The sequence below is a fragment of the Nerophis lumbriciformis genome, linkage group LG20, assembly GCF_033978685.3.
Source record: "Nerophis lumbriciformis linkage group LG20, RoL_Nlum_v2.1, whole genome shotgun sequence".
NCBI lineage: Eukaryota > Metazoa > Chordata > Actinopteri > Syngnathiformes > Syngnathidae > Nerophis > Nerophis lumbriciformis.
Window position 1 is genome coordinate 22,293,563 of NC_084567.2, and position 23,938 is coordinate 22,317,500.

At 37.3% G+C, this 23,938-nt stretch overlaps 1 protein-coding gene across 2 annotated transcripts in view; it reads right to left on the reverse strand.

The window, feature by feature from the left end:
- Window positions 1-23,938, reverse strand: part of dennd1a (DENN/MADD domain containing 1A) — a 129,285-nt gene that overhangs the window by 97,880 nt on the left and 7,467 nt on the right. Inside the window, exons 2-8 of one of the 2 annotated variants that reach the window (XM_061980586.1) lie at window positions 17,542-17,606; window positions 14,655-14,698; window positions 11,079-11,128; window positions 9,201-9,320; window positions 8,944-9,013; window positions 7,311-7,391; window positions 770-823 (exon numbers count right to left, since the gene is read on the reverse strand). In XM_061980586.1, coding sequence (XP_061836570.1) covers window positions 770-823; window positions 7,311-7,391; window positions 8,944-9,013; window positions 9,201-9,320; window positions 11,079-11,128; window positions 14,655-14,698; window positions 17,542-17,606 — 484 coding nt within the window. Of the gene's footprint in view, window positions 1-769; window positions 824-7,310; window positions 7,392-8,943; window positions 9,014-9,200; window positions 9,321-11,078; window positions 11,129-14,654; window positions 14,699-17,541; window positions 17,607-23,938 lie in introns of those variants that run through there. The other variant, XM_061980587.1, reaches the window with a different exon arrangement.

The window sequence follows — 23,938 nt, forward strand, 5'->3', positions numbered from 1 at the left end:
AGGAAGATGCAGAATGCCAGACCCAAAAACGCAGAAGAGTTGAAGGCCACTATCAGAGCAACCTGGGCTCTCATAACACCTGAGCAGTGCCAGAAACTCATCGACTCCATGCCACGCCGCATTAACGCAGTAATTGAGGCAAAAGGAGCTCCAACCAAGTATTGAGTATTGTACATGCTCATATTTTTCATTTTCATACTTTTCAGTTGGCCAACATTTCTAAAAATCCCTTTTTTGTATTAGCCTTAAGTAATATTCTAATTTTGTGACACACGGAATTTTGGATTTTCATTTGTTGCCACTTCAAATCATCAAAATTAAATGAAATAAACATTTGAATGCATCAGTCTGTGTGCAATGAATAAATATAATGTACAAGTTACACCTTTTGAATGCAATTACTGAAATAAATCAAGTTTTTCAAAATATTCTAATTTACTGGCTTTTACCTGTGTATATATATATATATATATATATATATATATATACATATACATACATATATATATATACACATACATACATACATACATACATACATATATATATATATATATATATATATATATATACATACCATACATACACATATATATATATATATATATATATATAAACTTTGTGTTATGCTGTCATCTCAGTCAAAAATAGTCACTCGTGGAAAAGATATTTCTCATCTCAAAGAGGTTCACCTGGTTAAATAAAGGATGTGTCTAATATGAGAAAGTACATGTTTTGGTTTTTAATTGATAAGAATGAAAACACTCACATGTTCTGGTATCCTGGGAAGTTCTTTCAAGTCAGGTACAGTAAAGTAAAAATGCTGAAAATGGAAAAACAAAAACAAAGGATCCTTGTGAGCTTTTACCATGAATCCATGGTCAATGTTTAGTCAACTTTTGTAAGGTAATCAGAAGGCATATAACAAGAAGCACAAATATAGCATTATGAACAGGGGGCTGTCTTTGAAATACCACCATCTGATAGCAGTGGGTCTTCAACGTATAGACTGATCTATGCAAATGTATTTGCAATGGTGGTTATAAGATTTTAAGATTATAAATGCACTTGTAGGATGTTGACGTTGGACACATCATGAATGGCTTTTATGCGCGCACTCGGGGCCAGGTAGTCTTCTTGTACTGTCCCTCAGCACTGTCATCATTGTTTCAGTGCATGTGTTTGAAGTCACTGTCATGCAGCAAGTCCCATCCATAACCCATCTTCAGTGTCATGGAGCAAGACCCGTCCATAACCCATCTTCAGTGTTTAGGCTGAGGCCAGGACGTTCTCATCACAGATTTTATGGTACATGTCCCTGTTCATCTGCCCCAAATGCTGTCTTTCTGCACCCTTAGCAGACAAATGGCCCAAAAGCAGAATGTACCGTATTTTTCGGACTATAAATCGCAGTTTTTTTCATAGTTTGGCCGGGCTCCAGTGCGACTTATATATGTTTTTTTCCTTTTTTATTATGCATTTTCGGCAGGTGCGACTTATACTCCGGTGCAACTTATACTCTGAAAAATACAGTATGCACCGCCGTGTTTGAGTTGAGTTGAGTTGAGTTTGAGTTTATTTTGAACATGCATGCATACAACATGATTTCCAGTTCCTCTATTCAACATGTTCGAAAAGGAGTAGGAAGAAGCAGAGCTTATTTAATCCTACCCCTTTTACTTTACATAGCAGTTGTTAAAACTTTTGTTCACTTCCTGTTCTCAATTTATTCACAATGTACTCCATAAGTATCAACAATAAAACTAAATAAATTAATATATAAATAATAATTGGTGAAGTAAGTTATATTTCATATGGTGAGATGAGTAAGATTATCTTGAAAATGAATGGATGGATGAGATTGATTGAGACTTTTATTAGTAGATTGCACAGTACATACAGTACATATTCCGTACAATTGACCACTAAATGGTAACACCCGAATAAGTTTTCCAACTTGTTTAAGTTGGGGTCCAGTATAAATATATACTATCAGCATAATACAGTCATCACACAAGTTAATCATCATCAGAGTATATACATTGAATTATTTACATTATTTACAATACGGGGGGTGGGATGTGGAGGGGGTTGGGGCGGGGGGGTTAGGTTGGGTTGATATCAGCACTTCAGAATGTTTATCATGGTTCTTCTTCTTTGTACTTTGTAAACACTTTAAGTTTGAAGAGTTTCTTGAAGTGGATCATATTAGTACATTGTTTGATTTCTTCGCTTAATCCATTCCATAATTTAATTCCACATGTTGATATACTGAAGGTCTTAAGTGTTGTACATGTGTACAAATGTTTTAAATTACATTAATTTGTTAATTTCTTCTGTTATTATTTGTATTAGCTTCTATGTGTTCTCTCCTGAACAAAACGCTGTTGCATCATCCGCAAATAATAACTTTAAATCTTTTGTAACTTTACAAATGTCATTTATATAGAGATTGAACAATTTTTGGTCCTAGTATTGATCCCTGAGGTACACCACAGGATATATTTAGTGTTGTAGACGTGTGTTCGCCTAGCTTCACGTATTGTTTCCTGTTCGTTAAATAACTTCTAATCCAGTTTAAGACCAACCCTCTGATGCCCTACCGTTCTAGTCTTTTAATTAAAATATTGTGATTAATTGTGTCAAATGCTTTAGTTAGATCCAGCAACACTGCTCCACATTTTTTACTATCTATTGCACTGGTAATTTAGTCTGTACTTTCAATTAAAGCCATCAAAGTTGAAACATTAGCTTTGTATGCATATTGGTTCTCAGCGAGTATTCTATTTTTGTTTGTGAAACTCTCTAATCTGTTATTGAACAGTTTTTCAATGATTTTAGAAAATTGCGGAAGTAAAGAAACAGGTCTATAATTTTTAAATTGGTGTTTGTCTCCAGTCTTATAAATTGGTGCAACATTAGCTATTTTCATTTTGTTTGGGAATTTACCTGTTTGAAATGATAGGTTACTAATATACATTAATGGTCCTGAGATCTCTTCAATAACCTTTTTTATCGTTTCCATATCAATTCCATTACAATGAGTTGAAGTCTAGACTTGCATTTTTTCACGATTTTAACTATTTCCTCCTGTGTCACATTATTGAGGAACATTGAGTTGGGATTTCTCTCTATGGTATCATTATAGTCCTCAATTGAAACTTGGTCTGGAATCCTTTCCTCCAATTTTGGTCCAATATTTACAAAGTAATTATTGAAGCTTTCAATTACTTCCTTTATGTTGTCATTATTTTTGTTTCCGTCTGAGAAGTATTGGGGGTAATCCCTCTTAGTGCCATTTTTAATAATGCTATTGAGGATGCCCCATGTTGTTCTCATATTGTTTTTGTTCCCGTCTAATAATTGACTGTAATATTATTTTCTACATGTTCATAGTATGTTAGTTAGCTTGTGTTTATACTTTTTGTACTTATTTTCTGCCTCTGTAGTTCTTCGTGTTATAAATTTTCTATATAATGCCATCCATCCATTTTCTACCGCTTATCCCTTTCGGGGTCGCGCCGGGTGCTGGAGCCTATCTCAGCTGCAATCGGGCGGAAGGCAGGGTACACCCTGGACAAGTCGCCACCTCATCACAGGGCCAACACAGACAGCAGACAACATTCACACTCACATTCACACACTAGGGCCAATTTAGTGTTGGTATTCTTCTTATTACAAGCATTTTTTAATCATTTTGTCATCCATGGTTGATTATTATTTCTCTGCTTTCTACTGAGTTGTTTCCATGGACAATGTTTGTTATAAAGTACTATGAACTTGTTTAAGAAATGTTAATTTGCTTCATCAACCTCATTTTCATTGTACACATTGTCCCAATTTTGCTTTTCTAGCTCATTTTTGAAAGCAACCATCCTCTTCTCTGTGCGAAGTCTTCGAAATGTCTTTGTCTTCCATGTTCTTCTTCTTGTAGTATCCATCATATTTTGTGAAAACTGACAGATGATCACTAACGTCGGTTATAAGTAGACCACTTGTAGTGTTATTATCAAAATCATTGGTAAAAATATTATCAATAAGCCTGGCACATTGTCCTGTGATTCTGCTTGTCTTTGTGATTTTAGGATATAAACTGATGTTGTACATTAGACTTTTGCTTGTTAGGGTTCAATAAGTCAATATTAAAGTCCATACATCCATTTATTTTCTACCGCTTGTCGCTTTTGGGGTCGCGGGGGGTGCTGGAGCCTATCTCAGCTGCATTCGGGCGGAAGGCGGGGTACACCCTGGACAAGTCGCCACCTCATCACAGGGCCAACACAGATAGACAGACATTCACACTCACATTCACACACTAGGGCCAATTTAGTATTGCCAATCAACCTATCCCCAGGTGCTTGTTTTTGGAGGTGGGAGGAAGCCAGAGTACCCGGAGGGAACCCACGCAGTCACGGGGAGAACATGCAAACTCCACACAGAACGATCCCGAGCCCGGGATTAAACCCAGGACTACTCAGGACCTACGTATTGTGAGGCACATGCACTAACTCCTGTGCCACCATGCACAAGAAAATTATATTTTGACCATTGTCCGTGTAATTTGCCTTGATCCATTCTTCAAATGTTTCCATACTTGATTTAGGTGATCTATATATACAACTTATGAATATTTTTTTCTTTTTTCCTGACATATTTCAATGGTTATACATTCTTAAGATATTATCTATAGCAAATGACATGTTTGTTACCACTTTGTAGTTCAGGTTCTTCATCACATACACAGCTACTCCTCCTCCATTTTTGTTGGTTCTGTTGTTGTAGTTTAGTTCATATCCTTCCAGATCAAAATGTATTCCTTTTTTTATCATTAATCCATGTTTCTGTGATAGCTATCACTTTGAAGGGTTCGTTGATGTATTCCAAAAAGTTCTTCATGTTGTTGTAATTTGCATACAAGCTTCTGCTATTAAAATTAATAATTGACAATTTGTTAGCACAGGCAGCACGGTGGCACAGGAGTTAGTGCATGTGCCTCACAATACGAAGGTCCTGAGTAGTCCTGAGTTCAATCCCAGGCTCGGGACCTTTCTGTGTGGAGTTTGCATGTTCTCCCCGTGACTGCGTGGGTTCCCTTCGGGTACTCCGGCTTCCTCCCACCTCCAAAAACATGCACCTGGGGATAGGTTGATTGGCAACACTAAATTAGCCCTAGTGTGTGAATGTGAGTGTGAATGTTGTCTGTCTATCTGTGTTGGCCCTGTGATGAGGTGGCGACTTGTCCAGGGTGTACAACGCCTTCCGCCCAAATGCAGCCGAGATAGGCTCCAGCACCCCCCGCGACCCCAAAAGGGACAAACGGTAGAAAATTGATGGATGGATGAATTTGTTATCACATTTAATGTTGCTATTATATAGTTCATCTGTATAATAAAAACAATTATTACTGATGTGGGAGAAAAAGTTTGTATCTGTATCATTTTCCAAATCCTGGTTTTTGTGATCTTTATTGCAGAAGTTTTTTAGTTCCATATTTTCTTGTTCAACAATCTTTGATGTTGTTTCAATAATCTCAATAAGTGTAGGTGGATGCGCTACTGAATCTAGGTCTTCTTGTTTAGTGGTCTCTTGGAACATAGTCGTGTTGGTGTTGAATTTAGGTGTTTGTTTTCTGTCAGACTCCATTATCCTCTTTGTTGTGGAAGCAGTGTCAACTTTAATATTTGTCCAGGTCCTTGATGTCATGGACAACAAATACTCTTGCTTCTGGACTTCCATTCAGCTAGATGTAGATTTTACAGTTGGCGCTCCAAGTTCCCTGGATTTTTCCCTGCTTTCTCAAGTCTCGTGCTTTCTTGGCGATTCCAGCATTACATTTTGTGAGATGCTCATTCATGTACACATTTGTTCCCTACAGCTTCTTTCCCTGTTTCAGCAATGCCATTTTAGATTTTCTGTTTACGAGTTTCACGAGGACGACTGGAGTGGCGTTGTTGTTTCTTCCATTCAGTGGGATGCATGTGTCGATGGTATCAATGTCGATTTCAATTTCCTTTGATTGCAGAAAGTTGACAACTTGCTGTTCTGCTGAGACAATATCCATATCATCTGGTTCACCTCCATTATTCACAGCGTTCGCATAGGATCTTGGTTTAATTTGGTGCCCTGTCACGATATCATTCATTCGTTTATCCCGATCCATTTCATCTATGATATTCCACAGTCCTTTCTTATGTTGTTATTCTGAGTTTGCAGACTTTCTATATTTTCCTGCAGACTTTTCAGATCTTGTTTGTATTTTGTTGTTACTTTTCTCAGATCTTCTTTCATTTCTTCTATAATTTCTCTTTAAATTCTCTCATTGCTTATTCCACTTTTCCAAAGTCATGGATTAGTTTTTGTAGAATCCTGTCTTGATTCCCTTCATGTCCTGTGTCCAACCTCAAATCTTGCTCCCCCTTATGTCCTGTGCCAGCAGACACCGAACGTTTCGGGATTTCAGTTTTCCCTTTAGCTTTTGGCATCACGACAGGTCGCTGACGTCAGTGCCTCTTGTGTCTCTAACGGCAGTTGCTTCTTTAGCGACTTGCAGCACTTTTAACTTGTTTGTTTCAACAATTTCGTACCTTGCGCCGTTTAGAGATCCATCTGAGGTGTCAGCCTGTCAACTTATATCACTCTGCGTCGTCGGAAACACTTTAAAACAGCTATAAACTCGCTGTAGCTTTTGGTTGCTAGGCAACCGCTTTGAATTGCGGTAAGGCGTCGTTGGCTTGAGGCTAACGGCTCTTCCAACTCCCCTTATTCTCAACGGACCAAAATCAGGTCGAGGATACCAGGTGACTCTCCTGTGGCTGTGATCGCAAATCAGTGGTCAAAATCTTCAAACTTAACAAAAACTCCGGTAGTAGAAGCGGAGCCTTTTTCTTTGCGTCCTTTCTCATTGACTCTCCTGTGGCTGTGATTGCAAATCAGTGGTCAAAATCTTCAAACTTAACAAAAACTCCGGTAGTAGAAGCGGAGCCTTTTTCTTTGCGCCCTTTCTCATTGACAGGAAGTGATATGTCTGTTTGGCAGTAGGAATACAATTGCTGGACTCCATCTCAAGCAAGTCAAGTAGATGCTAAAGGTTTCGGTCTTATGTGGATCACACAACACATTACATTCTCCCAAGCCTTGTGTGAGTCATTCAGGTGTTGATTGTCAAATTTCAGACAGGCTTAAATGTGCCTTCTTGTACAGGGGGAGCTTGCAAGCTACTGCACTTTTGTTATTACTGTCTTAGCTGGCTTTTCCATATTTGTGAGTGACAAGTCAAACTAGTGACAAGTAAAATGTGGAGCACAACTCACCATAGCAAGATGAACAGGGACACCAGGCTCAGGAATAGAAAGCTTGTGTAGGGACACCAGGAGTTCTTGGAAATTGATATCCTAAAGCATGAAAAAAATCCACAATCAAAGAAATGCAAAATATATCTTACTAGAAATATGTATTATTCCAGCTTTTCATTCGACTTTTCCTATTCTTTGGTCAGCATATCATATATGAACTGTATAAAGAACACATTTAAACCTTAAAATTATTTACTCTCATACTACAGCTTAGTAGCATATAAAGACAAAGCAAAAATTAAATGAAAAATTAAAATATTTGGAAATGCATTCAAGGTAAATAAAAGTGAATGAGGCTCTGAATACTATCCATGTTATAGCTGATATATATGCAAAGTATTTAGAGTTTGCAGTGACATTTTGCTGGTTCTGACCATTATCCCTTTATCTTTGAGAGGAAGTTCACCAGTGACAGAGTTCAGCAATTGTATTTTATTTGGAAAGGTTCAAACCTGTCCAAACCAGACCTCACAAGGCATGGAATCACTACAAACCAAGGCTTGTTCACATTGTGTACGTCAATGGAAGTGAACATACACAATGTAGCACATAAAACATGTAAATGGAAATAATGTGATTGTTCTTCTTTCAGTTTCTCTGATACTTTTCCCAAAGCAAAATGAGCTACTGTTATTAATTGTGATCTCTCTGAGCAAATGTATTTTATTTGGGCAGCCAATTGTAAAGTTAAAGTACCAATGATTGTCACACACACACACTAGGTGTGGTGAAATTTGTCCTCTGCATTTGACCCATCCCCTTGTTCACCCCCTGTGAGGTGAGGGGAGCAGTGGGCAGCAGCGGTGGCCACGCCCGGGAATCATTTTGGTGATTTAAAGGATCTTTGTAAAGGCCACACAAGTACAACATAAATGTCTAGCTTTACATTGACGACTGTATGCGTACATACAGTATTTGTCAGCTTGGTGTGTCATTATAAAAGTTGGCCAATGTTTACAAAAAAAGATGGGAACCATTGATATTTTAGTAGGGCTGTCAAACTCAATGCTTTAACTCATAGGATTAAATAAAAAACACTATCGCATTAATTTATTTGAGTGCACATGCGCCGTTGCCTTTGGCGGATAGTTACCTGAAAGGCAGAGCAGGTTGTTATAAGGTCAGTGATCAGGTCAATGCATATGTCAGTGCAAAGGAGAGTGGAGACACCTATGGGTGTACTCATCCAAATTTCATTTCAAAATACGCCCTGACCAGACTTTAGATAAAACTGTTGGAAAGTTTTTAACAACAAAATAATATATATTTTGCTATATTACATTCTGACAATAAAATAAAATTTGTGTCAAAATATCGGAGTCTTTTTCAAAGTGAATTTAAATTATACACACATATAATCGCAATAAATCCAAATCCAAAAGTGTGATTAAGTGATTATTGTTTGATCATTTGACAGAACTATATTTTAGTATTCACAATACAAAAAATGGAAGCATGTTTGTACTGTTTGTCCATTTGTCAGAATGTGGGGATTGCAAAATTTTAGTTGATCAAATATTGAAACTTTGCAGAATGGTGAAATATGATGTTTGGGACAAACTGCTGTTGTATTTTATAGTATCGTTCTTACCTGGCCATTAATAGTGTAATCTGCAATGATACTTAGCAGTTTATAAAATACATCGAACCAAGGCAGGTAGCTGAGGAATGAAAATAAACACATTTTGTTAAAACTTAAACAGTACTTGAACTACAGCATGTTATATGAAAGTAATTTTTACAGACTTCCAACCATATTTCTAAAACATTTTTGCCTCATAAGATGAAAAAACACTAATCAGAAATTATAGTAAGTATCTTAACAAGAAGTGCATAATAAACACTCACCTAAGGACGCAATGGCAGGTGTTTGGACTTGAGGACAGGCGACAAAATCCAAATCTGTGTTTACTGTTGATGTCGGTCAACACAAATGTGAAATTCTGATCCATCTGATTGACTCCGACACTGCAGACGGATTCATATTCAAGAGCAGAAATATTTATATGTTTGTATTTTATAAACATTTCTGTTTGCAAACATCCATTCATCCATCCATTTCCTACCACTTATCCCTACAATTTAAAAATATTATGAGATCAAATGCTGGCACAGTGATTAGTATTTTTATACAAAGGCCACCCAAATGCAGTCAATGCAACGGCAAAATCTTTGCATGTAAAAACTCATTTTGTGCTCGCACGGACTCTCTGTGCGCCTTCAATGTCTATTTGCTCTTTTAGCAGACAGGTTTTGCGCTCGTGATGAGTTTCTGTGCTTCTCTACACTTTACACTTTACATACATATGTTCCTCCATTTTCTTGCTTCTGTCTGGGTAACATACAAGTTGTGAACCAATGCTTTGTCGTGCAAAAGGCAGACCCCTTTGGTCAGCTTACAATGGCACTGTTTTTTACGGCCTCCAGCAATTGTGGTATTCTTTTGCCAGGTAATCCATGATCAATTCTTTATGTGACCTGGAATGTAATCTAAGATTTAACAGAACATGACCTTGTTCAGCACCTCTATGCAGTAAGGTCATGCTGTACCCTTAGCAGTGAAACAAACAGAATGTGTCCACTTCCATGTTTGACACTTGGTGAGATGGCGTCAAGCCAAGTTAACTTTGGGTGAAAGGCGGTGGGTGTACACACTGCTCTTGTCACCAGTCAATCTCAGAACACACATCTATACAAACAAGCATTCACACCTATGAACAATTTAATGTTCATAATTAGGGCTGCAACTAACGATTAATTTGATAATCGATTAATCTGTCGATTATTACTTCGATTAATCGATTAATAATCGGATAAAAGAGACAAACTACATTTCTATCCTGTCCAGTATTTTATTGGGGGGGAAAACAGCATACTGGCACCCTACTTATTTTGATTATTGTTTCTCAGCTGTTTGTACATTTTGCAGTTTATAAATAAAGGTTTATATTAAAAAAAATTAAATTAAATTTAAAAAAAATAATAATAATTGCCTCTGCGCATGCGCATAGCATAGATCCAACGAATCGATGACTAAATTAATCGCCAACTATTTTTATAATCGACTTTAATCGATTTAATCGATTAGTTGTTGCAGCCCTATTCATAATAAACATTACATGCATGCTTTTGGATTTGCAGGCACATGGAAACTATGAAAACTATTCAAACATGGATCTCCAAACTGTGAGGCAAACATTCTAACAACTATTCCGTCAGGCTGAGCCATTTGTTTTTGTCATGGTTATGTTGCAAGCCCCTTCTTCTGGCTGAGGCTGGAATATCTTCATCCAAGATTCTATGGTACAGTACATGGCCCCATTCATCTGCCTCTTAATGCAGTGAATTCAACAGAATTGTTGTTGTCATACCGTCTTCAGGTACCCTTTTACCAGAAACACCCCCAAAGCAGAATTTTTGCACCTCCATGCTTGACAGTAGAGATGATGTTGTTGGATTCATAATTATGCAACATTTTCTACAAACAAATGCCTTTGTTTTGCTGTCATGTGACCACATTATACTTGTGGCATTTAGGTGTGGATTGTCAAACTTAAGACAGGCCGGTACATGTGTTTTCTTGAACCTTGCGGGCATTGCAGGATGCCAATCCATTAAAGCAAAGTGTGTTCCTAATACTTTTCTTGCTGACTGCGCTGTGAGATCATGTGTTGTGTTGGTGGGATAATAAGTGTACAATAGACAAATGTTTGTGTGGTTGTTTACCTATCCAAGCAGAAAGGAAAGCAGAACTTGGGCACAGTCTGGATAGTCTCCTGTGGGACATATATTAAATTAAATAGGACTAATAGTGGTCACATGTATCATATAGTATTATTGAAACCAAGAAACAAACAGCATTAAATCAATGCCGCTTGACTTTTTACTTGTGCACTGGGATGCTTCGTAAATTGTTCTCTTAGCGAGGATCTACATGTATATTTTCAGAAGACACACCTACTATTTGAGAAGTACCGTATTTTTCGGAGTATAAGTCGCACCGGAGTATAAGTTGCACCTGCCGACAATGCGTAATAAAAAAGAAAAAAAACCATATATACTGTAAGTTGCACTGGAGCCCGGCCAAACTATGAAAAAAACGGCGACTTATAGTCCGAAAAATACGGTACGTGCGTTGCTTTTTAGACAAGGACTTTCTCTTTGGGCTATGACAGGCAGTTACTCCTTGGGTTAGCAAAGTATACTAGAGAACAATGTAACCATTTGGTCGACTGGCATTGACGTACCATTATTTCATGTCAAAATTGAATTCTTATCAGCAACCTAAAATTAGCAACAGTGGTACCTCAGTTTTCATTAAACCCGGTTTTAATATTATTTGTTTTTGGACAAAAGTATGTCTAAGTTTTTATAAACTGTCTCAGTTTTAGTACGATCAAAACACTTTGGTGACTCACACTCTGTGCTGTTTTTTAATTGAGTACAACTGCAAAATAATCCACTAAAGCCAAATTAAGTTAAAGTTTTAGAGTCTGTGTTTTCAGAGTGTCACTGAATGCACCTAACGCAACTAAACAATCAAGGCTAATATGAGGTTTATCAGCTGTTCTCCGTAGTTTTGTAGACAGCAAAGCTGTCTTGCACTTGAATGTGATTACATCAGTTGATGTAAACAATGTTGTGTGAGCACACAGTGCAAGTCTGTACGTTCTTGGATGCAACAACATTTCCAGAACTTTAATAAAGACGGTGAGAAACACTATTGAATTCAAAAGATAAGCTGTAGCAAAGTAAAAAGGTGGTGTTTGTGTGACTCTCCACCCCGCAGTGATCCCCAACAAGTCTTCAATAAAGCTGAAAGTGATATAAAAAAAATATATATTCATTTAATTCATAATTTATATGCATTCTGTATTATTTTCTGTGTGTAAAACTATAATTATCTTTTATTAAGTGTTTGGTGTAACATTTTTGGATGTTTGTAACATTTTAATTGGTTTTACGTTTCTTATGGTAAAAATAGTTTCAGGGTTTTTCTTATGATTCAGTTTTCAACAAACCCTTTGGAACAGATAAACAAAAACCGAGATATCACTGTTTATTGGTGGTTTATGGTTTAAGTTTATTTCAAACATTCGCAATTTCCGGTTTCTCTTTTCAACATGTTCGAAAATGTGTAGGAAGAAGCAGAGCTTATCTAATACCACCCCTTTTCCATTTCATAGCAATTGCGTTTTTGTTCAATTCTTGTTCTCAAATTGTTCACAATTTACTCCATAAATAATACAATTCTAAAAAAAGTATAATAAATAGGGAATTAAGTTGTGTTTCATATAGTGAGATGAATAAGTTCAATATGTTCTAAATGTTTATCATGGTTGTTCTTCTTTGTACTTAGCAAACACTTAAGTGAGTTTGAACAGTTTCTTAAACTGGACCATATTAGTACATTGTTTGATTTCTTTATTTAATCCATTCTATAATTTAATTCCACATACTGATATACTCAAGGTTTTAAGTGTTGTACATGCATACACTTAAGTTACATTTTGTTGAGAAGAATTGTTGTATGTTCTTGGGTAGCAAGTTACAGTTCGCTTTTGTGCATAATTTGGGCTGTTTGCAAATTCATTACCGTACATAGTTGAATTTCAATATCTTTGATTCAATAAATAAAGGGTTGAATGTTCTCTAAATCCAACATTATGTGTTGGATTTAGCTAGAGATGTCCGATAATGGCTTTTTTGCCGATATCCAATATTCCGATATTGTCCAACTCTTAATTACCAATTCCGATATCAACTGATACCGATATATACAGTCGTGGAATTAACACATTATTCTGCCTAATTTTGTTGTGATGCCCCGCTGGATGCATTAAACAATGTAACAAGGTTTTCCAAAATAAATTAACTCAAGTTATGGAAAAAGATGCCAACATGGCACTGCCATATTTATTATTGAAGTCACAAAGTGCTTTTTTTTTTTTTAACATGCCTCAAAACAGCAGCTTTGAATTTGGGACATGCTCTCCCTGAGAGAGCATGAGGAGGTTGAGGTGGGCGAGGTTAGGGGGGCGGGGGGTTGGGAGACTCCGGAGTCCCGGAAGAGTTAGTGCTGCAAGGAGTTCTGGGTATTTGTTCTGTTGTGTTTATGTTGTGTTACGGTGCGGATGTTCTCGCGAAATGTGTTTGTCATTCTTGTTTAGTGTGGGTTCACAGTGTGGCACATATTTGTAACAGTGTTAAAGTTGTTTATACGGCCACCCTCAGGGTGACATGTATGGCTGTTGACCAAGTATGCATGGCATTCACTTGTGTGTGTGTGAAAAGCCGTAGATATTATATGACTGGGCAGGCACGCAAAGGCAGTGCCTTTAAGGTTTATTGGCACTCTGTAATTCTCCCTACGTCCGTGTACACAGCGGCGTTTTCCATCCATCCATCCTTTTTCTACCGCTTGTCCCTTCTTTGGGGTAGCGGGGGGTGCTGGAGCCTATCTCAGCTGCATTCGGGCTAAAGGCGGGGTACACCCTGGACAAGTCGCCACCTCATCACAGGGCCAACACAGATAGACAGACAACATTCACACTCACATTCACACACTAGGGCCAATTTAGTGTTGCCAATCAACCTGTCATAAATTTTACTTTTTGAAACCGATACCGATAATTTTGAAACCGATACCGATAATTTCCGATATTACATTTTAAAGCATTTATCGGCCGATAATATCGGACTGCCGATATTATCGGACATCTCTAATTCTAACTGACCATTTTTGAAACACAGTTAAGTAACGAAGCATACTTTTGTAGTTATATCCCCATATTTCTGGATAATAACTCAGATAACATTAGCGAGCAGTAGAGAATATAGAGTGAAGTTTTGTCCAATACACATTTTGCTTTAATTATTATTGATGTATTTCTTGTCACCTTATGTGCTATATTTTTATATGAGAATTACAGTTAATTTTTATCATCAATTATTACCCAAAAATGTGATTTAATTTACTTTTTGAACGTCTACTCCGTCTATTTGTATTTGTGTTTGACGTTCTCTTCTACTGTTACCGAATAGCATTATTTTGCTATTACTGAGGTTTAAAGATAGTTTGACAAAACTAATCAGTATTTTGTTATTATGTGTATTAGCTTCAGTGTGTAACTGTTTAATTAAAGTTTGAAGCAATGGGATTGACCAGGAGAAGTCATGTATTAAATAATAGATTCTGGTACATGTCAGGGTAAATTCCCATCTGTAGTGGTTGAAGGTGCAAATTAATGTCCAGAACCTAACCTGTAAATGTGAGAAAACACAATTTAATATATCTCAAACCTCATCATTGAAGTCTTCGGGGAATTTCCTTCGTATATCAGGCTCTGTTCGAAAAAGCACAAAGTACATGACTGATGTGTAGTGATGGCATACATTTCAACTTCTCCATGCATCCCCGTTTCCTTTTTCAATTAAAGTAGTCAAATGACACACGAACACAAAACCCAAAACTTTTTTACGAAGGCGTTGAAAAAGTGTATGTATTCTCTTGTTGAATCACTCGTACTGAGATGATTGCTCGCCTCTGAGTTCAAATAAAGTGAAAGCAGAGCGAAAATCCATCACACATGTATAAAAGGAATTTTGGTAAAATAGAATTTCAAGAGTCTAGTGCACGTTTTCAACATTTTCCAGGCCAAAGACCCCCAAACTAATGGAGAGATGGAGCAGGGACCCCCTACCTATGAATCTTGTATAAAATTGTGTTTTAAATTCAATTGATCCTAAAGTTACCTTGTTTAATGATATTCAAAGAATACAGTATAGTGCCGCTATTAGCTAGCTGGCAAATAGAGTTCTAATCGCTGGCTTGCAACTTTAGCACTAATAGCTAGCTAGCTTAAATGCTACGATTATTATAATAATACAGTATAATTAATTTTTCATACTTTTACTTCAAACGCGCAAGGTACAATGAGTAGGGTGGCCAAGTCACTGCCCTTTCTATACTACACCACAGTGTGTTGGATCTAGGGCTGCGCAATATAAACGATATACGATATAAATTATTATAAATTTGGCCGACAATAGAGCTTTTAATACTATTGTTACATCAAAATGATAACAACTACTGCCTGGCAGCGATGCAATGGAATTGTAGAAATATATTGCAGTTTCAAAGTCTTCACAATAATGCCCTGATGTGTGACAGAATCAAACGAATACTTGGTGTGTAGTTTTTTTCTGGCGTTTTAGCGTTGGCCCGATCTGAAAATAAGCTACATCTCTCAGAATCCTCTGCGTAGCGCGGGCCCGGCAAGGAAGTGTGTTTGTACTCTAGTATATAAGAGGATTTTTTTTTTCTTTTTTCCTGCAAATGTCATCAAAATCCATCCATCACTGTTTGAGTTATGTTGCTAACAAACACAAACAAACCCTGGCAAAAATATAACTCCTTTGGCAGAGGTAAGAAAGTCTGCATTCTGCAAAGCAAAGCGTGTCACCACATAGCTGATCACCACAAACTGCACGGAGGGAAATCACCAAAAAATACGCAGCCGGAAATACGAGTAAACTGAAAAGCTACTTGATAAATCCTCAATCAATCCATCCATTTTCTCCTGCTGGATCCTATGGACAAGTCGCCACCTCACAAACATCTGCAGTTTGTTCCATTTAAAACAATACTAGAGTTGTTTGCACAAAAACTAACGAAGCTTACTGCACAAACAATGACCCGAAACATGAACTCAAAACAGAGTGAGGTACCGAACCTTAAGGATGGTGTACCGTTACACATTAAGGTGCTTAACATTATAGACATTATGTACTGTCTGTCATACATGGCTTTGTGTATTTTTGGAAGTGTTTGTATTAGGGAGCTAATATACACTACATTGCCAAAAGTATTTGGCCACCTGCCTTGACTCACATATGAACTTGAAGTGCCATCCCATTCCTAACCCATAGGGTTCAATATGGTGTCGGTCCACCTTTTGCAGCTATTACAGCTTCAACTCTTCTGGGAAGGCTGTCCACAAGGTTGTGGAGTGTGTTCATAGGAATTTTCGACCAAAAGCGCATTAGTGAGGTCACACACTGATGTTGGTCGAGAAGGCCTGGCTCTCAGTCTCAGTTCTAATTCATCCCAAAGGTGTTCTATCGGGTTCAGGTCAGGACTCTGTGCAGGCCACTCCTCCACCAAATTTCACACTCGGCACAATGCAGTCCAAAATGTACCGTTCTCCTGGCAACCTCCAAAACCAGACTCGTCCATCATATTGCCAGATGGAAAAACGTGATTCATCACTCAAGACAACGCGTCTCCAACGCGACGTGCTTTACACCACTGCATCCGACGCTTTGCATTGGACTTGGTGATGCATGGTTTAGATACAGCTGCTTGGCCATGGAAACCCATTCCATGAAGCTCTCTGCATTCTGTATGTGGGCTAATTGGAAGGTCACATGAAGTTTGGAGCTCTGTAGCAACTGACTGTGCAGAAAGTCGGCAACCGCCTTGAACTATGCGCTTCAGCATCCGCTGACCCCTCTCTGTCAGGTTACGTGGCCTACCACTTGGTGGCTGAGTTGTTGTTGTTCCCAAACTCTTCCATTTTGTTATAATAATGCCAACAGTTGACTTTGGAATATTTAGGAGCGAGGAAATTTCACGACTGGATTTGTTGCACAGGTGGCATCCTATGACAGTTCGACGCTGGAAATCACGGAGCTCCTGAGAGCGGCCCATTCTTTCACAAAGGTTTGTAGAAACAGTCTCCATGCCTAAGTGCTTTATTTTATACACCTGTGGCCGGGCCAAGTTATTAGGACACCTGATTCTGATCATTTGGATGGGTGGCCAAATACTTTTGGCAATATAGCACAGCCAATTCTCAAGCACGACGCTATGTAACATCTTTTTTGAATTTCAAATAATTCCACACAACCGACATGCTGTTCATCTTATCACATACTGTAGCTGTTTATCTTATCACATACATGTACTGTAGCTGTTCATCTAGTCATATAGCTGTTTATCTTACCAGCTATGTAGCTGTTGATCTGATCATATAAAAAATATAACTGATAAGACCTAGAAGAAATGCACTGCCACAGGGGACATACATTGTTGGTAAGGGGACAAGGTGGAAGAGTTACATAAAGAAGTCACATTTTGTTTCACTTAGTATGTAAGTGTGATGATTGAGAGTGTTAAAAAACTTACCTGACTTATCTGTTCCTGGATGGACTACTTCCATATAGACCTCAAAAGCAAATTCTGGACTCTCCCTAGAAAAGATGACAGCCAATGAACAATTTCTTGCTTAGTGACTAAACATGTCAAAATGCTACTTAGTGGATATTTTTGTCTCGCAGTCTTTCAGCATATCACACTTATACAGCTGTCCCTCGCCTTCATCGCACTTAAAAAATTGTGGCTTAACTTTATCGCAGATTTAAATACATACATTATATATACATACATACATACATACATACATACATACATACATACATACATACATATATATATATATATATATGTATATATATATATACAGTGTTTCCCACACATTCATTTATTTGTGGCGGCCCGCCACGAAAGAATTGCGTCCGCCACAAATGGATTTTTCGGCTTTTGACTCGCTCGACCGCTCATAAAAGCAATGGGACTCTGTCTGTGAATGTACTGTACCTTGTAGTTACAACTCCGGTGCAGTAGGTGGCGGTAGCCTACTATGCATTGTAACTCCACCAATAGCACTTAATTCACCTGGTGGGCCAGAAGAAGAAGACGACGACGGCGGAGTAAAAGAACGGACCGACCAGATCAAAATACGAGGGTAATATAGGTTATAGGTAGATAAGTTATAGCTGCATCGCTCACGGCTCGTCATATATTTAACGTTAATCCGCGATTTCACCGAGCGTTTCACTGACGGTGAGCAGCCTGACGCTGATTCATTAACACCGCCACTGTTTGACTCGGGGTCCGGGGCAGACGCACGCAGTAACAGTCTCCTGTTTTCATACCGACGAGCTAACGTGTCCAGGTTATAACCTTGTTGTCAATAAACACACGTGGAGACGGTGCTTCAAATACTGCATTAATAATGAAGCTAAATTGTCCACTGTCCACTGCAGCACGTGAATGCAATGAAAAGAATAAAATCTGAGCCAACCAGCTGTTAAAATGTTGTCCAGGTTAATGTTTTGGCCATTAAAGGCCCTTCATTTCAAGATTTCAACTGTGATCGGGTTTTAAACAGGTGGCTGACCTGTTCAGATGGGTGTAACTCAGGGGTGCTCACACTTTTTCTGCAGGCGAGCTACTTTTCAATTGATCAAGTCGTGGGGCTCTACCTCATTCATATATATATAATTTATATTTACTTATTTATGAAATATATGTTTTTGTTAACAAGTTAAAGGTGTTTAATGATAATGCAAGCATGTTTAACACATATAGTTAATATTGTTAATAAATTAAAGGTGTTTAATGATAATGCAAGCATGTTTAACACATATAGTTAATATTGTTAATAAATTAAAGGTGTTTAATGATAATGCAAGCATGTTTAACACATATAGTTAATATTGTTAATAAATTAAAGGTGTTTAATGATAATACAAGTATGTTTAATACATATAGTTAATATTGTTAACAAGTTAAAGGTGTTTAATGACAATACAAGCATGTTTAACACATATAGTTAATATTGTTAACAAGTTAAAGGTGTTTAAAGATAATACAAGCATGTTTAACACATATAGTTAATATTGTTAACAAGTTAAAGGTGTTTAAAGATAATACAAGCATGTTTAACACAAATAGATTCCTTTCTTTCATGAAGACAAGAATACAATATAAGTTGGTGTATTACCTGATTCTGATGACTTGCATTGATTGGAATCAGACAGTGGTGCTGATAACGTCCGCATTTTCGAATGGAGGAGAAAAAAAGTCCTCCTTTCTGTCCAATACCACATGATAGTGGTTGGTTTTTGGCATCTTATTTGTCCAGCTTCTGTACTCCTTTGTATACACTTTACAAGAAATACATTGTCGGCAAACTCCGTAGCTTGCTAGCTTGTGCACGCCAGCTTTCTGGGACTCTTATTTTGTTAGCGCAACTGTGCAACTGTGCAGTCGGTCTTTGGAGTTTTGACGACAGGTACGGCGCCAGAGTCTGTTGAAATAAAGTGTTTCTCGCCTTCCTATCGGTAATTTTAATGAGCTAAATATGTACATAAAGTGTTGTACTTATATTCCAACTCCGCGTTCTTCTTGGTCATCGCCGCTGCCGCCGCCACCCCCCGACCACACCACCACAAATAGATGCCTGTCCTGTGGGAAACACTGTACATATATATATATATATATATATATATATATATATATATATATATATATATATATATATATATATATATATATATATATATATATATATATATATATATATATATATATATATATATAGTATGTGTGTGCAGTGTTTCCCACAGGACAGGCATCTATTTGTGGTGGTGTGGTCAGGGGGCGGGGGGTAGCGGCGGCAGCGGCGATGACCAAGAAGAACGCGGAGTTGGAATATAATTACAACATTTTATGTACATATTTATATACAGATTTGAACAATTAGTGATTCACTGAAATATATTTATTAATTGTGGTTCTTACAAAAAATATATCTTATAAAATATCAAAGCTAAAATGTCTCTTAAAGCTCTGCCCCTTTAATTAGTGAATACTAAATAATGTAACTTTAGCCTACTACTACAACCATATTATTTACCAGCAACATGAAGTGAAACAGAGGCAGAGGTGTCCTGCCACAGTCAGTCAACCTCCTCCTCCTCCTCCTCCTGCTGCTGCTGCTGAACAGGTCGCACCTGTGGTCCGAACTGTAGGCCTACCTCCTCTCCAAGTCGAGCCCTTTTCGGCCGTTGAAAATATTTTTCTATACTCATCTGGGTGAAGGAGTGAACATCCAACATTAGAATTTATTACTAACGAGCAGAAGCGCTCTATGTACAGTGCCGTCTAACCTTAAGCGGCAGCAGCTCAACACATGCAGGGTTCAACGTTAAGGTTTTTTTCTACTTGCCTGACTTCTCAAATCTACTTGCCCCAATATTTGTACTTGTCCTGCCTAGGTTTTTTTCTGGCTGTGTAGTGCTCATGGCTTATATCTTAATAGAATCCTTCCCGTTGACTATTTACAACACTACACAGTATTTATTATTATTATTATTATTATCTATAATTGCATTTAAATGGCATTGCATACATGTAAAATTAAATGCTATTTCACATTATTTGACCAGTAGCAGTTACACTCATCTGAACAGGTCAGCCACCTGTTTAAAGCCCAATCACAGTTGAAATCTTGAAATGAATGGTCTTTAATGGCCAAAACATTAACCTGGACAACATTTTAACAGCTGGTTGGCTCAGATTGTATTATTTTCATTGCATTCACATGCTGCAGTGGACAGTGGACAATTTAGCTTCAGTCCATGTGTGTTTATTGACAACATGGTTATAACCTGGACACGTTAGCTCGTCGGTATTGTAACACGTGACTGTTACTACGAGCGTCTGCCCCGGGCCACGAGTCAAACAGCGGCGGTGTTAATGAAGCAGCGTCAGGCTGCTCACCGTCAGTGAAACGCTCGGTGAAATCACGGATTAACGTTAAATATATGACGAGCCGCGAGCGATGCAGCTATAACCTATCTACTAGTGATGGGTTGATGAGGCGTCATGAAGCGTTTCGAGACATTGCAAAACTGTATTGATACTGTGTCGATACTGTGTCACTAAATACTGACATCTGCTGGACATTAAAAATCCCTACAGGCAACCTATGGACCGACTCAACTGACACGATTTTATGACCTAGTACAGTGGTTCTCAAATGGGGGTACGCGAACCCCTGGGGGTACTTGAAGGTATGCCAAGGGGTACGTGAGATTTTTAAAAAATATTCTAAAAATAGCAACAATTCAAAAATCCTTTATAAATATATTTATTGAATAATACTTCAACAAAATATGAATGTAAGTTCATAAACTCAGTGAAGCACAAGCTCAGGTTTGTCACTAAAATGTCTGTCAAAAAGAACTGTGAAAAGAAATGCAACAATGCAATATTCAGTGTTGACAGCTAGATTTTTTGTGGACATGTTCCACAAATATTGATGTTAAAGATTTTTTTTTTGTGAAGAAATGTTTAGAATTAAGTTCATGAATCCAGATGGATCTCTAATACAATCCCCAAAGAGGGCACTTTAAGTTGATGATTACTTCTATGTGTAGAAATCTTTATTTATAATTGAATCACTTGTTTATTTTTCAACAAGTTTTTAGTTATTTTTATATCTTTTTTTCCAAATAGTTCAAGAAAGACCACTACAAATGAGCAATATTTTGCACTGTTATACAATTTAATAAATCAGAAACTGATGACAGTGCTGTATTTTACTTCTTTATCTTTTTTTTTCAACCAAAAATGCTTTGCTCTGATTAGGGGGTACTTGAATTTAAAAAAAAATCACAGGGGGTACATTGCTGAAAAAAGGTTGAGAACCACTGACCTAGTATATACAATAATATAAACCAAGTCATTGTATTTCATTTAGGATTATTTCATAACTTCATTTAAATAAAAATATATTTTTTGTCTTTTTTAGATACAGTCAATAAATAATGTGAACATGTATCATAACATGGAAATCTAAGAGAACGTGTTGTGAATGAGGATGCTTGTGGACCTGGAAATTATTTATTTATTTTTACACATTTTCATTTAAAAAAAAACAGTTTTTCCAACGTATTCAATTTTAGACGCTTTCTCTTCTTAGTTATTATTTCTCCGGCTGTAGAAAAGACACGCTCACAGGGCACAGAGGAGGCGTCAGTGCGACACAGTTCGCGTAATGGTCACGTGACCAAAACAGCTCATGATCGGTCACGTGACTTTCTAAAAGCGGTACGCGCACCGACACAGGGTTTCGCTCTTTGAGCTCGACGCATGCATCGGTGTTGCCGGACCCATCACTACGATCTACCTATAACACCTGTAAAAATGAAGCAATGCTACCACGCTAGCAAGCGTTAGCTAGCCGGCTATGAGCCACCAAGCTGCTAACTATCGCCAAAAGGCAACATTTAAGTTTTTTTCCCCCATGGCATCCTGGATCAAGGCTTTCAGCAGCTTTTGGACGTTTGAGGTAGAAACGTAGGAAGCGCCATCATTATGAAAAGTAGCCGGCGAGTATTTTGATTCCGTCCGTCCCTCTTCTTCTTCTTCTGGCCCACCAGGTGAATTAAGCGCTATTGGCGTAGCATAGTAGGCTACCGCCACCTACTGCACCAGAGGTGTAACTACAAGCAACATTCACAGACAGTCCCATTGCTTTTATGAGCGGTCGAGCGAGTCAAAAGCCGAAAAATCCATTTGTGGCGGACGTAATTCTTTCGTGGCGGGCCGCCACAAATAAATGAATGTGTGGGAAACACTGTATATATATATATATATATATATATATATGTGTATATATATATATATATATATATATATATATATATATATATATATATATATATATATATATATATATATATATATATATATATGATATGTGTGTGTATGTTACTCATCAGTTACTCAGTACTTGAGTAGTTTTTTCACAACATACTTTTTACTTTTACTCAAGTAAATATTTGGGTGACTACTCCTTACTTTTACTTGAGTAATAAATCTCTAAAGTAACAGTACTCTTACTTGAGTACAATTTCTGGCTACTCTACCCACCTCTGCTGTGTGCACACTGTGTTGAGCGGAAATGGCCTATCATAGCAGCACAACGGCTTTGAACGAACATTTGAAAAGAAAACACCCGACAGCGTTCTTGCCATCACCATCAACTAGTCAATCGTCCGCGTGAGTATACGTTGTCATTATTACACAAAAACATGAATGTGTCATTTGTATCTGCGTTGTAAATTCATAAACTAAAGCACCGTTTCGCTCTGAGAGGAGCGTTTGGCGTGCCTGTTCAGTGTTTACAAAGACGCGCTCCTCTTTAACGCTAACGTTAATTAGTTGTGCAAATACCTTTTACAACATTAACAGTTACGTATACTATGTACAAACGAACAATTAACTTTCACTCTAATCATACTATCATTGTTGTGTTATTAAGCAAAATAAGCAACAATTTTACTTTTGTTGAAATGTTTACAATGTTGTTACAGAATATTTCGTTTTGCACTTTTTTGTATTGGATGTTTATCTTTATTTTTGCACATTTTAGCAAATAAGCAATACTTTTACTTTTGTTGAAATGTTTACACTGTTGTTACAGAATATTTCCGTTTTGCACTTTTTTGAATTGGATGTTTATCTTTATTTTTGCACATTTTAAAGCAAAATAAGCAATACTTTTACTTTTGAAATGCTTATACTATTGCAGAATATTAAGATTTGCACTGGATGTTTACTTTTATATTTGCACATTAAAAAGCAAATAAGCTACTTTTAATTTTGTTAAATGTTAAAAGTTTTATATGTTTACATTGTTACAGAATATTTTGTCATGTTGTTGTCAATG